Here is a 15,216-nt window from a genome sequence, read left to right on the forward strand (position 1 = left end):
TGGGGCTCCCCCCGCCTGCCGCGGCCGCGCTTCCCGGGGCCTGGAGCGCCGCGACACCTCGGGGCCGCGGCGGAGAAACGCCTCCGGCAGCGGGGCGTTCGGGGAAGCGCGAGTGGGCCCGGGCCTGGGCCGTCGCACCGAGGGGCCCCGCTCCAGGGCCGCCGCCGGGGCTGCCCGGCGAGGTGGCCGCGAGCCGGGGTCCTGCGCGCGCCCGGCCCGGGAGCTGCCTGGGGCGAGGTGCGAGGGCAGGTGCCCGCCGCGCTGGGAGCGAGCCGCCGCCTCCCGGGAGCGAGGCGCTGCCGGGTGCCTTCCCACGCGGCGTGTCGGCCGCGGCTCCTTTCCGAGGGTCGAAGGACGGGGCCCTGGAAGAGATGCTTCAGTGCACGCGGGGCTTTGCTTGCAGGTGTTCTAGCAGCTCCTGCAGTGCAACCGTGCGTTTAGGGATGTCAACAGCTTGGCCAGAGCTCGGGCGTGACTTGGGTAAGTGTCCTGGGCTGGGCGCATTCATTGAAGCAGCCAGAACCCAACAGAATCCCATTTGGAGAAAATCCTTGCTCAGGACGGAGGAGACTTACTGGGGGAGCCTCAAGCTGAGAGCCTTCAACCAGGGGGGATCTGATCAACGTCGTGTTATACCAAGGAGCAGTGCAGGACCAATTGCTTGATCTTTATGGGTGACGGATACAGGTTAGCTTGGGGGGTGTTGTGCCATTTACAGAARAGGCAAGAGCAAGGGGTGAGGATGGCTCTATTCAGAGGTGTCCCAAAGAAATCTTCCTATCTTTTGAGTGAAGATTTGCTGGCTCTCCTCTGCGCAGTGGCCTGACCCCTGCAAGATGTGTGGTGGCTCTGATTAGGGAGAGAGCAAGGAGGCAATATGCTTTTTCATCTCTTCCTTCTGCTTCAAGCCACTAGCTTCTGTTCTGTTGTAGTGAAGTGTCAAGCATTATACAGAAGGCTTTTAATAGCAGCTCAGACAGAAAGAGATGGTGTGTAAATGATGAGACCATCAGCAGTTGAGAAAACTCTTATCCCTGGCTTAGGCAAGTGCTGGGCTAAGAGTTGGCTTGGGTGTGTGTGTGTTTGTGTGTGTGTAGCCAATTAGTGTTTCATGCCAAGGATTGGCATTAAGTCTGGCTAGACTGGCTGTGGGAGTTGGTACTTAATGTTAACTATCCCTGGGATAACCAGCATTCAAAGCAGGGGAATGTTAGCCTGGGTTCAAGGGCTCTTGGCCTGGTGTAGACATGCTCTGGGGCTTGAGGATAGCCCTGTTGCAGTGGCGTGCTTAGGGTGCAACAGCCTCTCTCCTAACTCTGCATTGACTGTAGCTCCTGGATGTGATGGGTTGTACCTGTGCTGTCTTCTGAAGCTGTACTTTCAAAAACCAGTGCCTTGAAAGGCTGTAAGATCCTAGAAAGGGGCTGTTCCTGTATAGCCCTAAGAGGCTGGCTTTTAGTTGACAAGTCTGAGACTGAATTGCAGATATAGGTGCCAGAAAAGGGAAGACATCCCTCAGGAGAATGCAGGGTGCTGGTAGGAAATCCCATTAGAATTGCAGGTTTTCCTTCCCGATTGCCTTCTGGTGTGTGAAAGGGCTCTTTCATAACTCCTTGTAAGCAAGCAGTCTAAGGGGCTGCACAGTTGTTGTGATGTCTTTGCGGCCATGGTCAGAGAAGCAGTGAGGATGGAGCTTCCCAGACACCGCTTCAAATCTGGTCGGAAGCGTGCAATCTCAGCCCTCTCTTAGTGGTGAGTAAACACACTTATCTGAGCTATGTTAATAAATTGCTGACTTGTTTCAAGGGCTGTGCAGAGCATGTGACTGACTGTTGATGGTGGATCGCAGCTGAGGCTTCCTTTCAGCTGGAAAGAGTAAATGCAACKTTGCTGCTTGCAAGTGTGGAAAGCCACTCTGGAGAGCAGGCACCTCTGGAACTAAGTTTTCTCCTGATTAAGATGCTACAAGGTAGTGATCCTTATTCCACCAATCATTGAGTATTCAAGCAAATTGCTTAACACAAAACAGGAAAAACATCCCAGCAAAACCAAAGTCAAATAGGCTAATGCTTAGGTTATTTTTGGCAGGTCTGAAGTTTAAATGGCTGATCCTCAAGGGCTGGCAAATATCCCTACCTGAGGGTCTGGGAGAGCACAAAGCACTCCTTGGRACTGCTGACACCAGGAAAGGAGCAGTGAAAAAGCAAGCAAGTTACCCATAGCAAGACTTTCCCAAAGACCAAACACTGCAGCAAGCTGCAGACAGACCCTGCTACCCAGGAAGGCGGCTGAATTGTGTAACACTTCTCTTCTTGTATGCAGCTTGGGAGAATGCACGTTCCTGCCTGGATATAGCTAGTTGTCATGTGTCATCTCCTGTTGTACTTTTTTTTGCTTCTGCTTTTCCTTGTAGCGACTTCCTTATTTGCAGTTTGTGTGAATTGATCTCATCCGGTGACGTGTGCTTACATAGCCTGTCCCATTGCTTCTCCTTGTCCCAGCAGGGTCCCTCTGGGCTGACCCCAACTGTGTCCCCCCAGCTGTCCCATAGCATGCTTGCCACAGCAGATGCTCTCTTTTTTTAGGGAAGACCCAGGCAAAGGAGTTCACAGCTCAGGGCTTTGTTGCAGTGTGGCCACAGCAGATGACTTGCATTGATTTGTCTGTAGGTCTCCCTTGGAAATCTCATTGTAGCAGGTAAACCTTGACTTTCCTTTTCAAACCTGCTGGAGCCCAGATGGCTTATTCAGTGGGTGAGGCAGGCTGAGGGGCAGTGTTTGACCCCCCACGTCTGTGGATCACTGCCGCAGATGCTGATCGAACAGCAGGCGCTTTGTCAGAACACCTCATGTCAGGGAACCTGGTCAGGTTTGTAAGTGAAATGCTTCAGTGAGACCAATCTGCTGCAAGCTGTGCTCACTAGAAATGAGCTGTCTTTTGGCCCGCTGCTTTGTTAGCGTGCAATTGCCCTGAATATTAGCTTGGTTATGTGAATTGGGTGTGTAGATCTGCAGCAGCTGCAGGTCAGAGGTGATGGTGGCTGCTGCCACTTAGCTGGCTTTTGGATGCTGTTAGCCCTGCAAGCAAGAGGGGCTGCCCATACCCTTTACTTGTCTCTGCTCTCCARGTATCTGTTCAGTAATTGCATGCTGATGGCTTGAGTCCTTAACCTCCAGCTTGAATAGCTTTGTTCTTTATCTTGTATCTGTACTTTTGTGCTTTCTGCTYGGTAGATTTGTGTGTTGTAAATGGGCAGATCAGTTGGTGACAGTCACTTCTGGGGTAGCTGTTTTGAGTAGGGCAGAAGGGATGGTGTATGCAGGGGAGGGGGTAGTCATGTACCCGTCTAAGGTAGGCAAAAGAAGCTGGTTCCTTAAATGTTGGAGGGAGGAGGAGGAAAGCAGTGAACAAAGCTGTTCAGGTTGTCTTCGTAAGGAGTGGTTCGGGACAAGTCAGTCTGCCCTTTTACAGGGGAAAAGCTGTATGTGCATAAGGGAGGTGACTCTGAAGGCTCTGCTCCACCCCACAGCAAATCCTACTGCAGGGCTCAAGGAAGAAGGGAGCAGCATGAGGGGTCCAAAAATGTAATCATCTCTGATGCCTGCATCTGACTTGGGGTAAAGAGCCCTGCAGGCAGCAGAGCCCAGGGGCCAGCCTGCCTGCCCTTGGCACATTCCTGTGGGCTTGGGCTGTAAATCTGAGCACCCTGAGGCAGAGAACAGCACACAGTGACTTACTGTGACACTGAACGCATATTGAACCTGGAAGTGCTGACAGCTTTTACAGCAGTGTTAAACTCCATTACAGCTGGTATCATGGGAATAACAGCCTTCAGGAGTGCTTCTGACTCCTTGCAAAGCAAGGGGCAAGCAGGAGCAGACCCTGAGGAACACTGCATTTTTAAAGCACCAAGATGCTTTTAAAAGTACTGAGGTGTCTCTGTTTCTTTTTGCAGCTTGTCACCAGTATACAAACAGGAGCTGTGAAGAGTGTCTGAAAAATGTCACCGTAAGTAGCAGAAGTAAAACTCTAGCCTCCCAAATGCCTGAAAACCCAGKGTGTGCTTTTTCAGGGCTGTTAAAGGAGCAGTTTCCTCTCCTGGAGCTGGTGGGTGCTCCCTTCTGTAGCTGTCTTGAACAAGCTACAAATACCACCCACCCATGGCAGTGAGAGGGCAAACACCTCAGTGCTCTAGGAATAAATAGGCTTCTAGAAACTTTGCTCAGCTCTTGCTGTATGCTTCTTGACTCAAGTAATTGAATTGCTAAGCTCCTCATCAAGCATTTGGGACACTTCTTGTGGTCAGATGAGTCTTAGGAGTGCAGGGAGACTTAACCACAGGGCACAATGTTCTRGCATTGAAAATGCGTGCTAATAATTGAGTGACTTTGATCCAGCTCTGAATGTAGCCTTGCATCTAGCAGGGGATTGGATTCCCACTCAAATCTTCCTGTGAAACAGTTGGCTTTTTTCTTGATTTCCTCACTTAGTATACAGCCAGCTAGATGCTTTAAGAAACCCCACTGTCATGGGGATGCACACAGTGAACTAGCTGGGGGGTAGGACTGGCTGGTCAAGCTGCCTCTCCACCAGTCTGAATACTGTACTGAATGGATGTAGGATGCATATTGGTGTCCTGTGAATCACTTCTTCCTTTTATATTGGCAGACAAACTTGAGTCAGATCTCATAGCTGGCTTAGCTAGAGCCAGTTTGGTCAAACTCAACTAAACTCTGGCTCTAGGGGTTGTAGCCACCAGGAGGGGATGAAGCAGACTGTGTAGGCTGCTGCGTTTGATCTCACTGGGAAAGACTAGTGAGGGCCCACACAAATGCCTTCTATTCAGCAGTTCTGTTTCAAATGGCTTGTCTTAAAGGCTTTGTTCCTGTCCCAGAAATGCTGCCCAAAATAAATACCAAGGATCTAGTGATTACTGCCTTCCTGCAAGCCAGGAGAAGCGTTCTCAAATCCTTACTTGCYGCAGAAGTCTGCGTTCCCCTTGCCTCTCTCTTCTGGTGTAGGCAAACCTGGCATAACAGTTCTGTTCAGTCGGTAGGGGTTACATAGCTTTTCACTTTGCTGCTAGGTAACTCCAGGACTTGGGCTGCAGTGGCTTTGTTGCCATAGCTAACGAAGCAGGGCAAAGCTAACTAGCAGTATTGCTGCACAGCAGTAATGCACGACTCTGTCTTGTGTCTCAGTGCCTGTGGTGTGTCAGCAGTCAGAAGTGCATGGAGTACCCTGTTCGAAGAATCCTTCCCCCGACTGACCTCTGTGAGCTACGCTCGGCACGCTGGGGAGTCTGCTGGGGTAAGTGGATCTCACTTAAGGAATGTCTGGCTTTAGTGGCTGTTGCTAAACAGTACGGCTTGCTGCTTGCGCTGGTGTTAATGGGAGATTTCCCCTGCCTGCTTGCCTTGCTTGTGTTATAGTAATGACTTGCTTAAGTAGATTGGGATTCTGCAAGCTTCCTGAAGTGTGGGTGAGAAAACTAAGTGTGAACAATACCCTGTCTTCTGGAAAGAATGACCCATGTGGCTTTAGTTACTCTAAATAGGTTCCTCATGCTTTAATGTGATGAAAGCTTCCAAATGTTACTAGGTGCTAGCCACAAGAACTGAGGCCTGCTGCAGACAGCTGGCAGCTGCCCATGCAACCCTTTCCAATGCTCAAATTGTGCATACCAGTAACCGACTTCCCTGCAACAGCTGCAACTCTCATCATTCCTTGCACTGCTTTTGTCTTTTTGACTTTAGCTGTATGGCTACTTTCCCAGGCAGTTTCTTAAAATTCACTGAAGCTATCTGAGGTACTAGTGAGATGACTTCTCTAGAGTCCTTTGTGGGTTTTATTCTAGTGCTGGGCATGCAAATTCTCCTCTTCCAAAACTAACACTGTATAAACTGGTAGAAGTAGCTATTTGGAGCCAAGTTATCTTGAGGTGATTTTTCTGGCTGATAGCTGAATATTGGCTGTGCTGTTTCCTGCTTGGTTGCTCTGTTCCTTGGTGTTATTCTGGAGAAAATAGTGTCTTGTTTAGACTAGAATTAGTGCATGCTCATACTTGGACAAGGCCCAGCTTTAGAGGGTGGAGTAGGAGGGTGAGTTAGGAGGCAAGAGGTGGCTCTCTGTTTCTCTCCACTGTCTCGCTACCCTCGATTGGAGTTGAACTGTGGTCACAACTATATGTTGTTCTGAGACTGGGCTGTCTTCTCCACCTGCAGCAGAGCACAAATTGCTCCCCTTTCTCATGGAGGCCAAATCTCCTCTTTGAGCAATACTGTATGTTTTCCTGAAGCTTTTGTAAGACCTTGAAATACTAGTTTGTATTTGAGTAGATTCACAAAAGACTTCATTGTAGAAGGACACATTCTTTAACTTGCAAAACTAGCTTTAGAGGAGATTACTTGGTGGGTGATTAGCTCTTAAATGAGTGCGTTTATGGTGTGTGAATTCCGAAGTCTTTATCAGGTGGAGGGGTGCACAGTGCTCAGTCACAAACCTCTGCCCATGGGGAGGGGATGAGCTGAACCCCAGGCTCACTCTGGGAAGCCAGATGTTTCAGAAGCACCAGTACAGAGCTGTGCTGTTGGAAAACTTCCCTTTTAAGATGAAGAGCCTATTTACTGTTTTGTCTTGCCCAACACTGATTCCTAACACTTGGATTTTGAGCTCTCTCCTGAAAGACTCCATAGATCTGTTGCAGTGTAGCTAGCCAGATAATGACACTGTATGAGGGGTGTGAAGCTTTGACAATCTTTCTCAAATACAGCTTTGAAAAGCCAGTATCTAGTGCACTGGCCTGCAGACCCTCCATGTGCTCCTGAGTGACTGCTAGAGAACCTGTGCATGACAACAACAGCCTATTGACTGGCTTACAGGGCCTGTGCACCTGAGGGGACAGGCTTGAGTGTTTGCAAGCTGGTGGCTTTCAGACTTCTGATTTTGCTGGTCCCTGGTGGCCTGCTAGGCCACAGCAGCTGTCTGCAGTGGATATCTGGAACTAGGTTGCTGAGAGCCAGATAACTCCATTGTTGCCAGTGGTGCTCTCCCTTGTGGGCAGGTGCTGGAGGTTTCAAAAGCAACTTCAGTGGCGGAGTCAGCTCAGAGCAGAGCACCCCGATAAGCCTGCTATTGCTGAGCCTCGAAGGTGAGGGGACAGGCAGGCATCTTCCTGTTACAGAAGGCCCTGTTACAGATATGCAGTATGGTGCTCAAGATTTTCTGCTGTGCTCGCTGTCTGAGCTGCACAGAGAAGGAAAGGTGCTGAGCAGTGCTTTTAACAGATTCAGGATGTACTAGGAGTTCTGAAACTTGGCTACTGCAGGTGCAGGGGCTCCTTAAGCAATTATTTCCAGAGGCAGGACTTCTCTGAACAGTCTGAATCATGCTTGGAAGAAACCTGTCCTTCACTGGAAAGGATTTCAGGGTAGCATCTAGATAATGTCTATTCCAGCTGTAGTCTCTACTACTGTTACTGCAAGAATTGAGTAGAACTACTGATTCCCTGGGCCCAGGACTTGAAACCACTTATTTGCTGCTGTGTCCCAGCTAACACCTGGGTTCCCCATGGGTTTAATGCTCTGCATGACTGACCAGCCCTCCTGAGTACCCCAGGGTAGAACTGGTGCTGTGCAGCATGTGGAGCAGCCATGTGGATGCCAAATCAGAGCTGGTCCTGCAATCACAGCACTGCTGGACCCAAACCGATAAAACCCAACAAATCCTGCCTCACTTTGTCACTAGCCCAGGGACTCTGAAATCCGTAAGTGCCTCTAACTCACTGATTGCCTTGTCTAAGGTGACTTTTGAGGCTGGTCCATATGGACAGTAAGTCCAGTGCAAGCTATAGCTCAGTACTGAAATCCCCAGGGGGGTTTTTGATGAGTTACTAGCCCTTCGGATTAGTGATTAAGATATCTTTGCTCCTTCCTCACAGCTGCTCAAGCACTCTGTCCTCCAGCTTGGCACAGGCTTGGGAATTCACATCTGCTGTGACCTGGAATGTAGCAGTAACCAAAGTCAGGAAGCGCAAACTGCAGCAATCCTTCGCTTGTAACTTTTCACAGGAATAGTTTGACCTGAGGGCATTTGTTCTTGCCATTGTCTTCATAGCTGGTAACTGAGTGCTATGGTTAGCAGCTATATACAGTGGATTGATGCATACACGCCAGTGCCAACACCTAGTGTAACTGTAGATACAATTTCCATTTTGCTTTCTACAGGAGGCCCAGACTCTTCTAATGCATGTCCTGAGTCCGGTAACTGAAGCTGCTGTTGGCAGTAGCTGTGTGGTTGTAAATGTTTTAACTTCCAGACAGCCATATGTTTGTGTGCTGTTTTTTGTTGAATCCTGTAGTGAACTTCGAAGCCCTGATCATTGCGATGTCTGTGGTGGGAGGAATGATCCTTATTATGTTGGGTGTCTGCTGCTGCTGCTGTTGTAGGAAGAAGAGCAAAAAGCAAGTATTAAAGCCGCTCCCTCTCTTTCCCAAAGAGTAGCTAAGATGCAACCACATACTGTTGCAGAAACTGAGTGTCAAATGCACCTAACAGGCTGTGCTGTTCTGTCTGTCAGGCCAGACAAGGATGATGAGAGAGCCGCTAGAGAGCGAGAGAAGAGGAGGGTGCGGCAAGAGGAGAGGTGAGGTTCTGCTGGAGCAGCTATTCCTGTGTTAGCGAATCCAACACTGCATCAAGCTGCAGAACAGCTTGACTCCTGTCTGTGCTGTTTCAAATGCCATGTCAAGAAGGGATGTTTGGCCTGACATGTACAGTAAGTGGCTAATTCAGCCTCAGCATGAGTGTAAGCCTCATGAGCAAAATCCTTCTGCTATGATTTGTGGATACAGCATTACAACTGTGCATATCCAATGAAAATTCCCTGAGGCTGCTCAGGTGTKCTGGCTCTCCTGTACCTTTTGGAGGCAGGGAGGTGGCCTGCAAGGAGGCCAAGAACTGTGTGGGTCCTGATGCCAAGCACACCTGTTAACCTGGAGCTTACTCATTTGGGAGGAAGCAGGGAGAGGTAGTTGCTGTTGCTTGGTTTTGTCTTAACAATCACCAATGATGTGTTAATGATTTTGTTTTTGKTTTTTTCCAGGAGAGCAGAGATGAAATCAAGACATGATGAAATACGAAGAAAATATGGTACAGTGGCTTATGCTAGCAATTCAAACTAAGCTTTAGACCTAGCAACCTCAGTAATTTTGTATTCCTTGCTATGGTTACAGCTACCTGGGATGCTTGGCCAGCAGGGAAAACAACTTCGTCTCCCACATCTTGCTGAGTTGCTCTGGTGTCCTCTGGGAGCAAGTCTAGAGATGCTCTGGTTATGGCTTGTGATCTGACACAAGTACTGCTTGCTTTGYGGGGCAGGAAAGAGGGACTGTTTAATGCTCCATGGAACCTGTGTCCTTYCAAAACACTGAATGAGAGAAACTGGTGGGTGTGCAGGAGGGGAAAAGCAGAAGCTGATACATGTAGCACTAGCCATAAGCTGCTGTCCTTCAAGAATGGCCTTTCTGCAGCCCTGTGTTCACCAAGCAGTCAGGGAGCAAACAGTATGGGGTAGGGGGTAGATCAGAGCTTGTGGTGTCCTACAACTCTAACACACAGCAGGGTTAGGCAAGTACCTGGCCTTCTGAGCTTGGAGAGGAAGTCTCTGCAAGCAGAGAATTCCTGTGAAGGTAGTTTAGTCCACCCTGAGTTTTGGGGGAGTGTGTAGACTTATGGGATTGGACTATCCTTCAGGCATCACTCCAGAGCAGATGGCGGTGTCTCTACTGCCTGGCCATCTGGGTCTGTTTACTAGAGAGCTGCCAAGCACACTCCCAGTGTGCTGTGTGTGTGACTGAGTGCAGAGTAGTCTGACTTGTGCGCAGTGAATGTGGTGGTCTCTGACTGTGGGGGTCTGCAGAGGAAAAGCTGTAAACCTTATCTCCGTCTGTAACTGCTGCCTGCTGCAGAGCCAGGTTGGGTAGAAGAATTCAGAGGGGCCTCTGGCTAGGCTGGCTTCTGTGGTGGGAGGCAGAGCAGGCAAAGCTGTGCCCTAAGGAGGACTTCTCCTTGAAGTCCTCTCCTACTCTTGAGCCTACTCTTGAAAATGGAAGAGCCATGCTGCAGTACTGCCTTGCCATGCCAAGGCTTTGTCTTGCTGCAGCCTGTCCACAGAATTTGCATCCCAGAAATCTCTCCCCTTCTGGCTGTTCTTCCTCAAAGGTGTTGGGGCTGGGAAAGCAGTCAGCAGAGTGGCTTGGTGACAGAGGCTTGTTACTATGGCTCAAGTCAGACTTGTGTTCCTTGCTCTGCTCTCTCCCACTCTGAGAATGTGTGAGCAGGGAATCACTTCTTGGAATGGCTTTAATTTGATTTGTGATGGGTTTGGGGCTTTCGCTTCCATGTCCAGTCCAACAGGTAGAGCATGCAGAAGGGATGCTTTAAAAGAACAGTAGTGCTGCTTTACATGGACTGCTGTGAAAGGAATTTGCTGTCAGGCAGAACTTAATGGATCTCTCCTGTGCAGAGGAAGAGAGTAAAGTATGGGCTGTGTTGGATGCAGCTGACTGCATGCACAGCTCAAATAAGAACAGGTTTTGGCTTTTAGAAGGACACCAGTACATGCAGCCTCAAAAGACAGGAGGTTAGATGAAGCATGAATAACAGAATTGTTATCAAGTACTAGACTCTCTGCTGATGAGACTGGAATACCTAGTAAGCTCCTGGATGTCTGAATGAATCTCTCTTCTCTTCTAGGCCTGTTTAAGGAAGAGAACCCTTATGCTAAATTTGAGAATTAACAGCATCTCCTGATCTGCCCAGCACAGATGCTCCGTGCCCTCCTGCACAGAGCCACAAGGACTCTGGATTTCACCTACCAAAAGCAAATCACTGTGGTGCCACTTCCTGCTTCACTTGCCATAAAAGATGGGCCAAATGCTTGGTGACAGTTATCCCCACTCTGGATACTCAATTCGCTCCAGTGCTTTGCTGTAGTAGCAAGATCAAACTGAAAAAACTAGCCGTGCCCTCTTTTCCATTGCAGTGTCTGGAGCACCTTCTGAAGATTTGTGCAGGAAAACTTGGTGGCAATATTGGAGAACTAAACACATGAATATTTCTTCTCACTCACCCCTGGGATGCTAATTGAGTCCAAAACAATGCAAATAACCGTCTTTATCCCCTGCCAAGGGCAGAAGCAACCTTGTGCATCTTCTTTGCTTCTTCCTCACTGAATATCTTTCACACTGAGTGAGACTTTTTCTGTCTCCCTCTTTTTTCCCCTCCTAGCATAGGCAAAAGCTAGCAAGGGTTACTTGATGGGTTGGTCAGAACAGCCTTAGCTGTTACTCCAAGTGCCTGTGCTTATCTATGTACACTAGCATTCCTTTCAAAAAGCACAAACTTCTGATTATCTTGGGCCTTCGTGAGAAGGTCCTGCTTGCACATTCTCACTTGGAGCTAATCTGGGGGAACTCTACAACTCTTCTACCTCTGTGTGCCTTTCCAGATCTTCTCCTGGGCTTCTGACAGCCAAGGCTGATAGCAATACCGTAGGATTCAGATGCAATTGTAATATGTTGGCTATGTATTAAATTGATTTGTTTACTACTCAAGTCTGAAAGAATTTAATTCTGCTTCAYATGAAGTATAGCTTGGCAGACGCTGTTGATAACTATTCARTGGGAGTCTTCACTATGTTACACTGCCCTGGCTATGGCAGTCTTGCCCTGCTAGGCTGGCTGATAGACTTGCTACTGCACTCTTTCTTGAACTTGGTTCTCTGGGCCTGAGACTAGAAGTCAGTTCACCAAGATGTATAGTTATTAGGAGTGTTGTGGAAAAGTTGGGTGAGGGTAGATGAGCTGCTCTCTATGAAATGAGTTAGTCTTTCTGAGGGAGCTTGGAGTGTCTCATAACACTGCTGACAGGAGTAACATGGGAAAATGTTAAGATCCTCCCCTCTCTCCTGAGACTTGCCTAAAATGCTTGATTTGAATTGCTGAACTTGCAGCCCTCTGGTCTTGTAGAAAACAGTTTGAGCTGAACTCTGGACTTTTAAAAACTAAACCATCCGTGAAACCTTGCTGCTGTTCCTGTGCTGTGACTGTGTAGAGCTCTTCAGTAGGTGCAAGAATCTGACTTGCTTTGTCCAGGACTGGACAGAGATGTAAGRCTTGCAGGTAACTTTTAATCTTGTCTGTCTTTGTATCTGCTGCCAAAAGATACTCAGCTTCAGATGACAGAAACAATAAATGAATGACTTGGCCAATGCTGAATGAAACTTGGTATGTAATCTGGGTTCTTGTTACTACGAACTCGGCTTCAGAGTGCAGCACCAGAAGGAGGGCTGCAAAGAGTAGAGTTGGGGTTGCCAAGCTCTTATGGGTGCTTTCTCCTTGTCTTCTGTCCTAGTCCATTGGACTGACTGGGTATGAGGCAGTGGGTGCCATGGCTGACAGCTGCCATGTCCTGGGGGTGATACAGGCAGTTCTCCCAGTCTTGCCCTTGGTGGAGGCTGCAAGGCTCCTGCTTGCTCAGCCTCTCTTGGTCAAGCCTGGGAGAGCTTAAGAGCCATAAATGCTCCAAGAGCTGAGGTGGGAGGAGGTGACAAAGTGTATCCAATTGTGTATGTGTGGGAAATGATGCTTTAAGAGCCCCCCMCACACACACCCTGCACTTGATTTGAGAACTCCTTGTACAACCTGTCTCATGCTCATGGAAAACTAAGCATTGAGTCTGGCAAGGGCAAGTGAAAACAGTGAAGATCATGATTGTCACTTGTGTTTAATTGGGTATGCTGACCTGGATGGGCTTTGGTCCCCCAGCTGACTGAACATATGGAGGGCCCAACTGGTGCTTTGTTCTGTTTCATAATGAGCAATGTATGGAGGCAGCTGGTGCTGGACTGTATAGCTGTGTTAACGCTGTGGGTGGTGAGCGCAAGGTTTGCACCTCCTGCCTTTACCTCTCCCAGGCTGCGATGGGCTGTGTCCCTTTCTGCCAAGCCAAGCAGTTTCTGCTGGGTGGGGGGGGAGGCAGGTAAGATCCCTGAAGACTGGGACCRGTATAATCCCTGTTGATCTGCAGTAAAGTGGAGCCCTTCGGGCTACCTGAGCACTTCAACTGATGCTGCCCCCTCCACCATGGTTCCTGGCACCTGATGGTGGTGCCTTGGAAAACAGCAGGGTTAGAGGATCCTTACAGCCAGGCTCCCCTCTCTAGGCATAGTCCTCTCCCCATGCATTACCTGCTCTGTCCTCATCTGCTTAACCGGGGCAGAGGGAACTGCCTTTCATGRGAACCATTTCCCTGCACAGATGAAGCATAACTGCTTTCTAGGATTGCAGGTGTTTACAAGCAGACAGCATGACATGCTGCCAGGAGAGCACTGGTTATCCCTGTCCTGTCTGAGTGCAGCTGGGCAGAAGCACTGTCCTCTGTGCTCATACTGGGCTCCAGCATCTCTCACCTGGAGGCTTTCTCTCTCTAATAGCATGTGATGGAACTTCTGTTAATTTTTCTGATTGTTCTTGTGCTCGTATCACATGGCTGACATGAGACTGAAAAGTTGGCAACCCCTTTGACTCAGATGGTTGAGGGTGAAGAGGTGAAGAGGTGAAGCTGGGCTCTTGTGCTGCTCTGGGCTGCCTGCCCAAGTCTGGAGAAGGAAATATGCCCACACTAACCGCCCTGGCAGGAGCATGTGAATTGTCAGCTGGATGTGGGGAGGGGATGTGGAATGGAGGAGTTAGGGCATGCTTCAGTCAATTTGCTCTCCCAAGTGTAACTAAAGCCATCTTCTCCTTTGCTCCAAAGCCACTGGAAGACAAAATACCCATCTTGCTCTTGTCTGCATCTGTAAAGGAGAGGGGACTAGCAGAATCAGATCYATTTGTCTGGGAAAGTGTCTCCTAATTGTGGTGCTTTGCAAGTAGGAGATGCAAAGTTTGGGCTATGGGGAGTGGAGCCTGGTGTCTGGGAAAGAGCCTTTATGAGGATTAATGAGTCYCTGTATGGAGGCCTCTGCTCTGGGGCTGGGGGAGACATCTGTGTGGATGGGGACGGCAGTTCACCGGGTGGCATAGCCGATGACTCTCGAGAGCTTGCTTCACTAAGCACAGCGTGCATGGCCAAGGATGACGTGCACTTGGAGAATGCATGAAAAAACAGGRAGGGATTAAAAGGGTGCAAGGGGGAACCTGGCTTTGAGCCAAGGGACAGTCATACCTACGCAGTGCTGTGATTGCTGCCTACAGGACTGCCCTGCAGAAGGAAATATGCAGGGTGAAGCTGGTGCTGGGCTGATTTTCAGAGCAGGGCATGGCTGAGCRGGTCTGGGGCTGGTGGTGCTGAAGCATGCTGGAGTGGGCAGCTGTGGCCAGCAAGCAAAGGGTGGCTCTGGAAGAGATGGGGGCTGCCTCTACCTGGACTGCTCTCCTATTTAATAGGAGAGGTGGGTACTGGAAGGGATAAACAACTTCCTGAAAGAAATTAAATATGCAGATAAAATCTGGGCCATAGGTAAATTCCAGCTCCATGAGTCTGGTGACTGAGGGACAGGTGAGYTGTGGCTGGCTGCTGAAAGTGAAGCTCTGCAGTGACACACAGGGCATGTGTGGTCAGGAGTGGCACTTCCCCACTCTGTGCCTGCATCRTCTGGGCTGTGGGCAGGAGAAACTGCTCAAGAGGCTTGAAATGGTCTCTTTGCACATATAACCAGTGCAGGTGCCACATTCCCCTCTCCAGGCAGTAACTGCTGGGATGGGGCACAAATCAAGCGAGGGAGATGGAAAGCTCCTGCACTGCTGGACAAGCAGTGCTGTCCCCTTGGGAGGAGGGGGAAGGGGCTGTGGTTGGGAAGCTTTTTCCTCTTTCCTTCCCTGCTACCCCCTCGCTCTCCAGCTGCTCGCTCTCTGCTCAGCACTGGTTCCTCTGCAGCAGGTCTGGAGGGAGCAGGGGCACACTCGGGCACCTCCCCCTACCTGGGGGTTTGGGTTGAAATGCAGCTGGTCCTACCCAGTCCAAAAATGCATCTGTGAGTGGCTGTGGCACCTTGGGCACCTGCAGGCCCTGTAACGCCGCTGTGAAAGCGGAAAGCCAGGGGAAGCAGCTCCACGCTGCTGTGGCAGTGACAGCAAGATGCCTGTTTGCCCGCGTTTGCGAGGTCTTTGCCGCTCGTGGCGGGGCAGTGCAAACGGGCTGGGGTGCAAATAC

The 15,216-nt window shown here is 49.6% G+C and overlaps 1 protein-coding gene across 1 annotated transcript; it reads left to right on the plus strand.

Annotated features, from left to right (window-relative positions):
- Window positions 1-1,953: 1,953 nt before the first annotated feature.
- PTTG1IP (PTTG1 interacting protein) lies at window positions 1,954-12,270 on the plus strand. The gene is made up of 7 exons (XM_026077394.1): window positions 1,954-1,969; window positions 3,956-4,008; window positions 5,202-5,310; window positions 8,360-8,462; window positions 8,579-8,644; window positions 9,104-9,150; window positions 10,756-12,270. Exons 1-7 carry the CDS (start codon window positions 1,960-1,962, stop codon window positions 10,797-10,799), a joined length of 432 nt encoding a protein of 143 aa, XP_025933179.1. The 5' UTR covers window positions 1,954-1,959; the 3' UTR covers window positions 10,800-12,270.
- The last annotated feature ends 2,946 nt before the right edge of the window (window positions 12,271-15,216 follow it).

The sequence above is a fragment of the Apteryx rowi genome, unplaced genomic scaffold, assembly GCF_003343035.1.
Source record: "Apteryx rowi isolate R43461 unplaced genomic scaffold, aptRow1 scaffold_450, whole genome shotgun sequence".
Classification (NCBI taxonomy): Eukaryota; Metazoa; Chordata; class Aves; order Apterygiformes; family Apterygidae; genus Apteryx; species Apteryx rowi.

What these genes read in the sequence shown, in the direction of transcription:
- PTTG1IP (XM_026077394.1), top strand. An exon ending in AGTGTCTGAAAAATGTCACC is followed by an intron (nt 4,009 to 5,201) that starts GTAAGTAGCAGA and finishes CTTGTGTCTCAG; the next exon opens with TGCCTGTGGTGTGTCAGCAG. An exon ending in ACGCTGGGGAGTCTGCTGGG is followed by an intron (nt 5,311 to 8,359) that starts GTAAGTGGATCT and finishes TGAATCCTGTAG; the next exon opens with TGAACTTCGAAGCCCTGATC.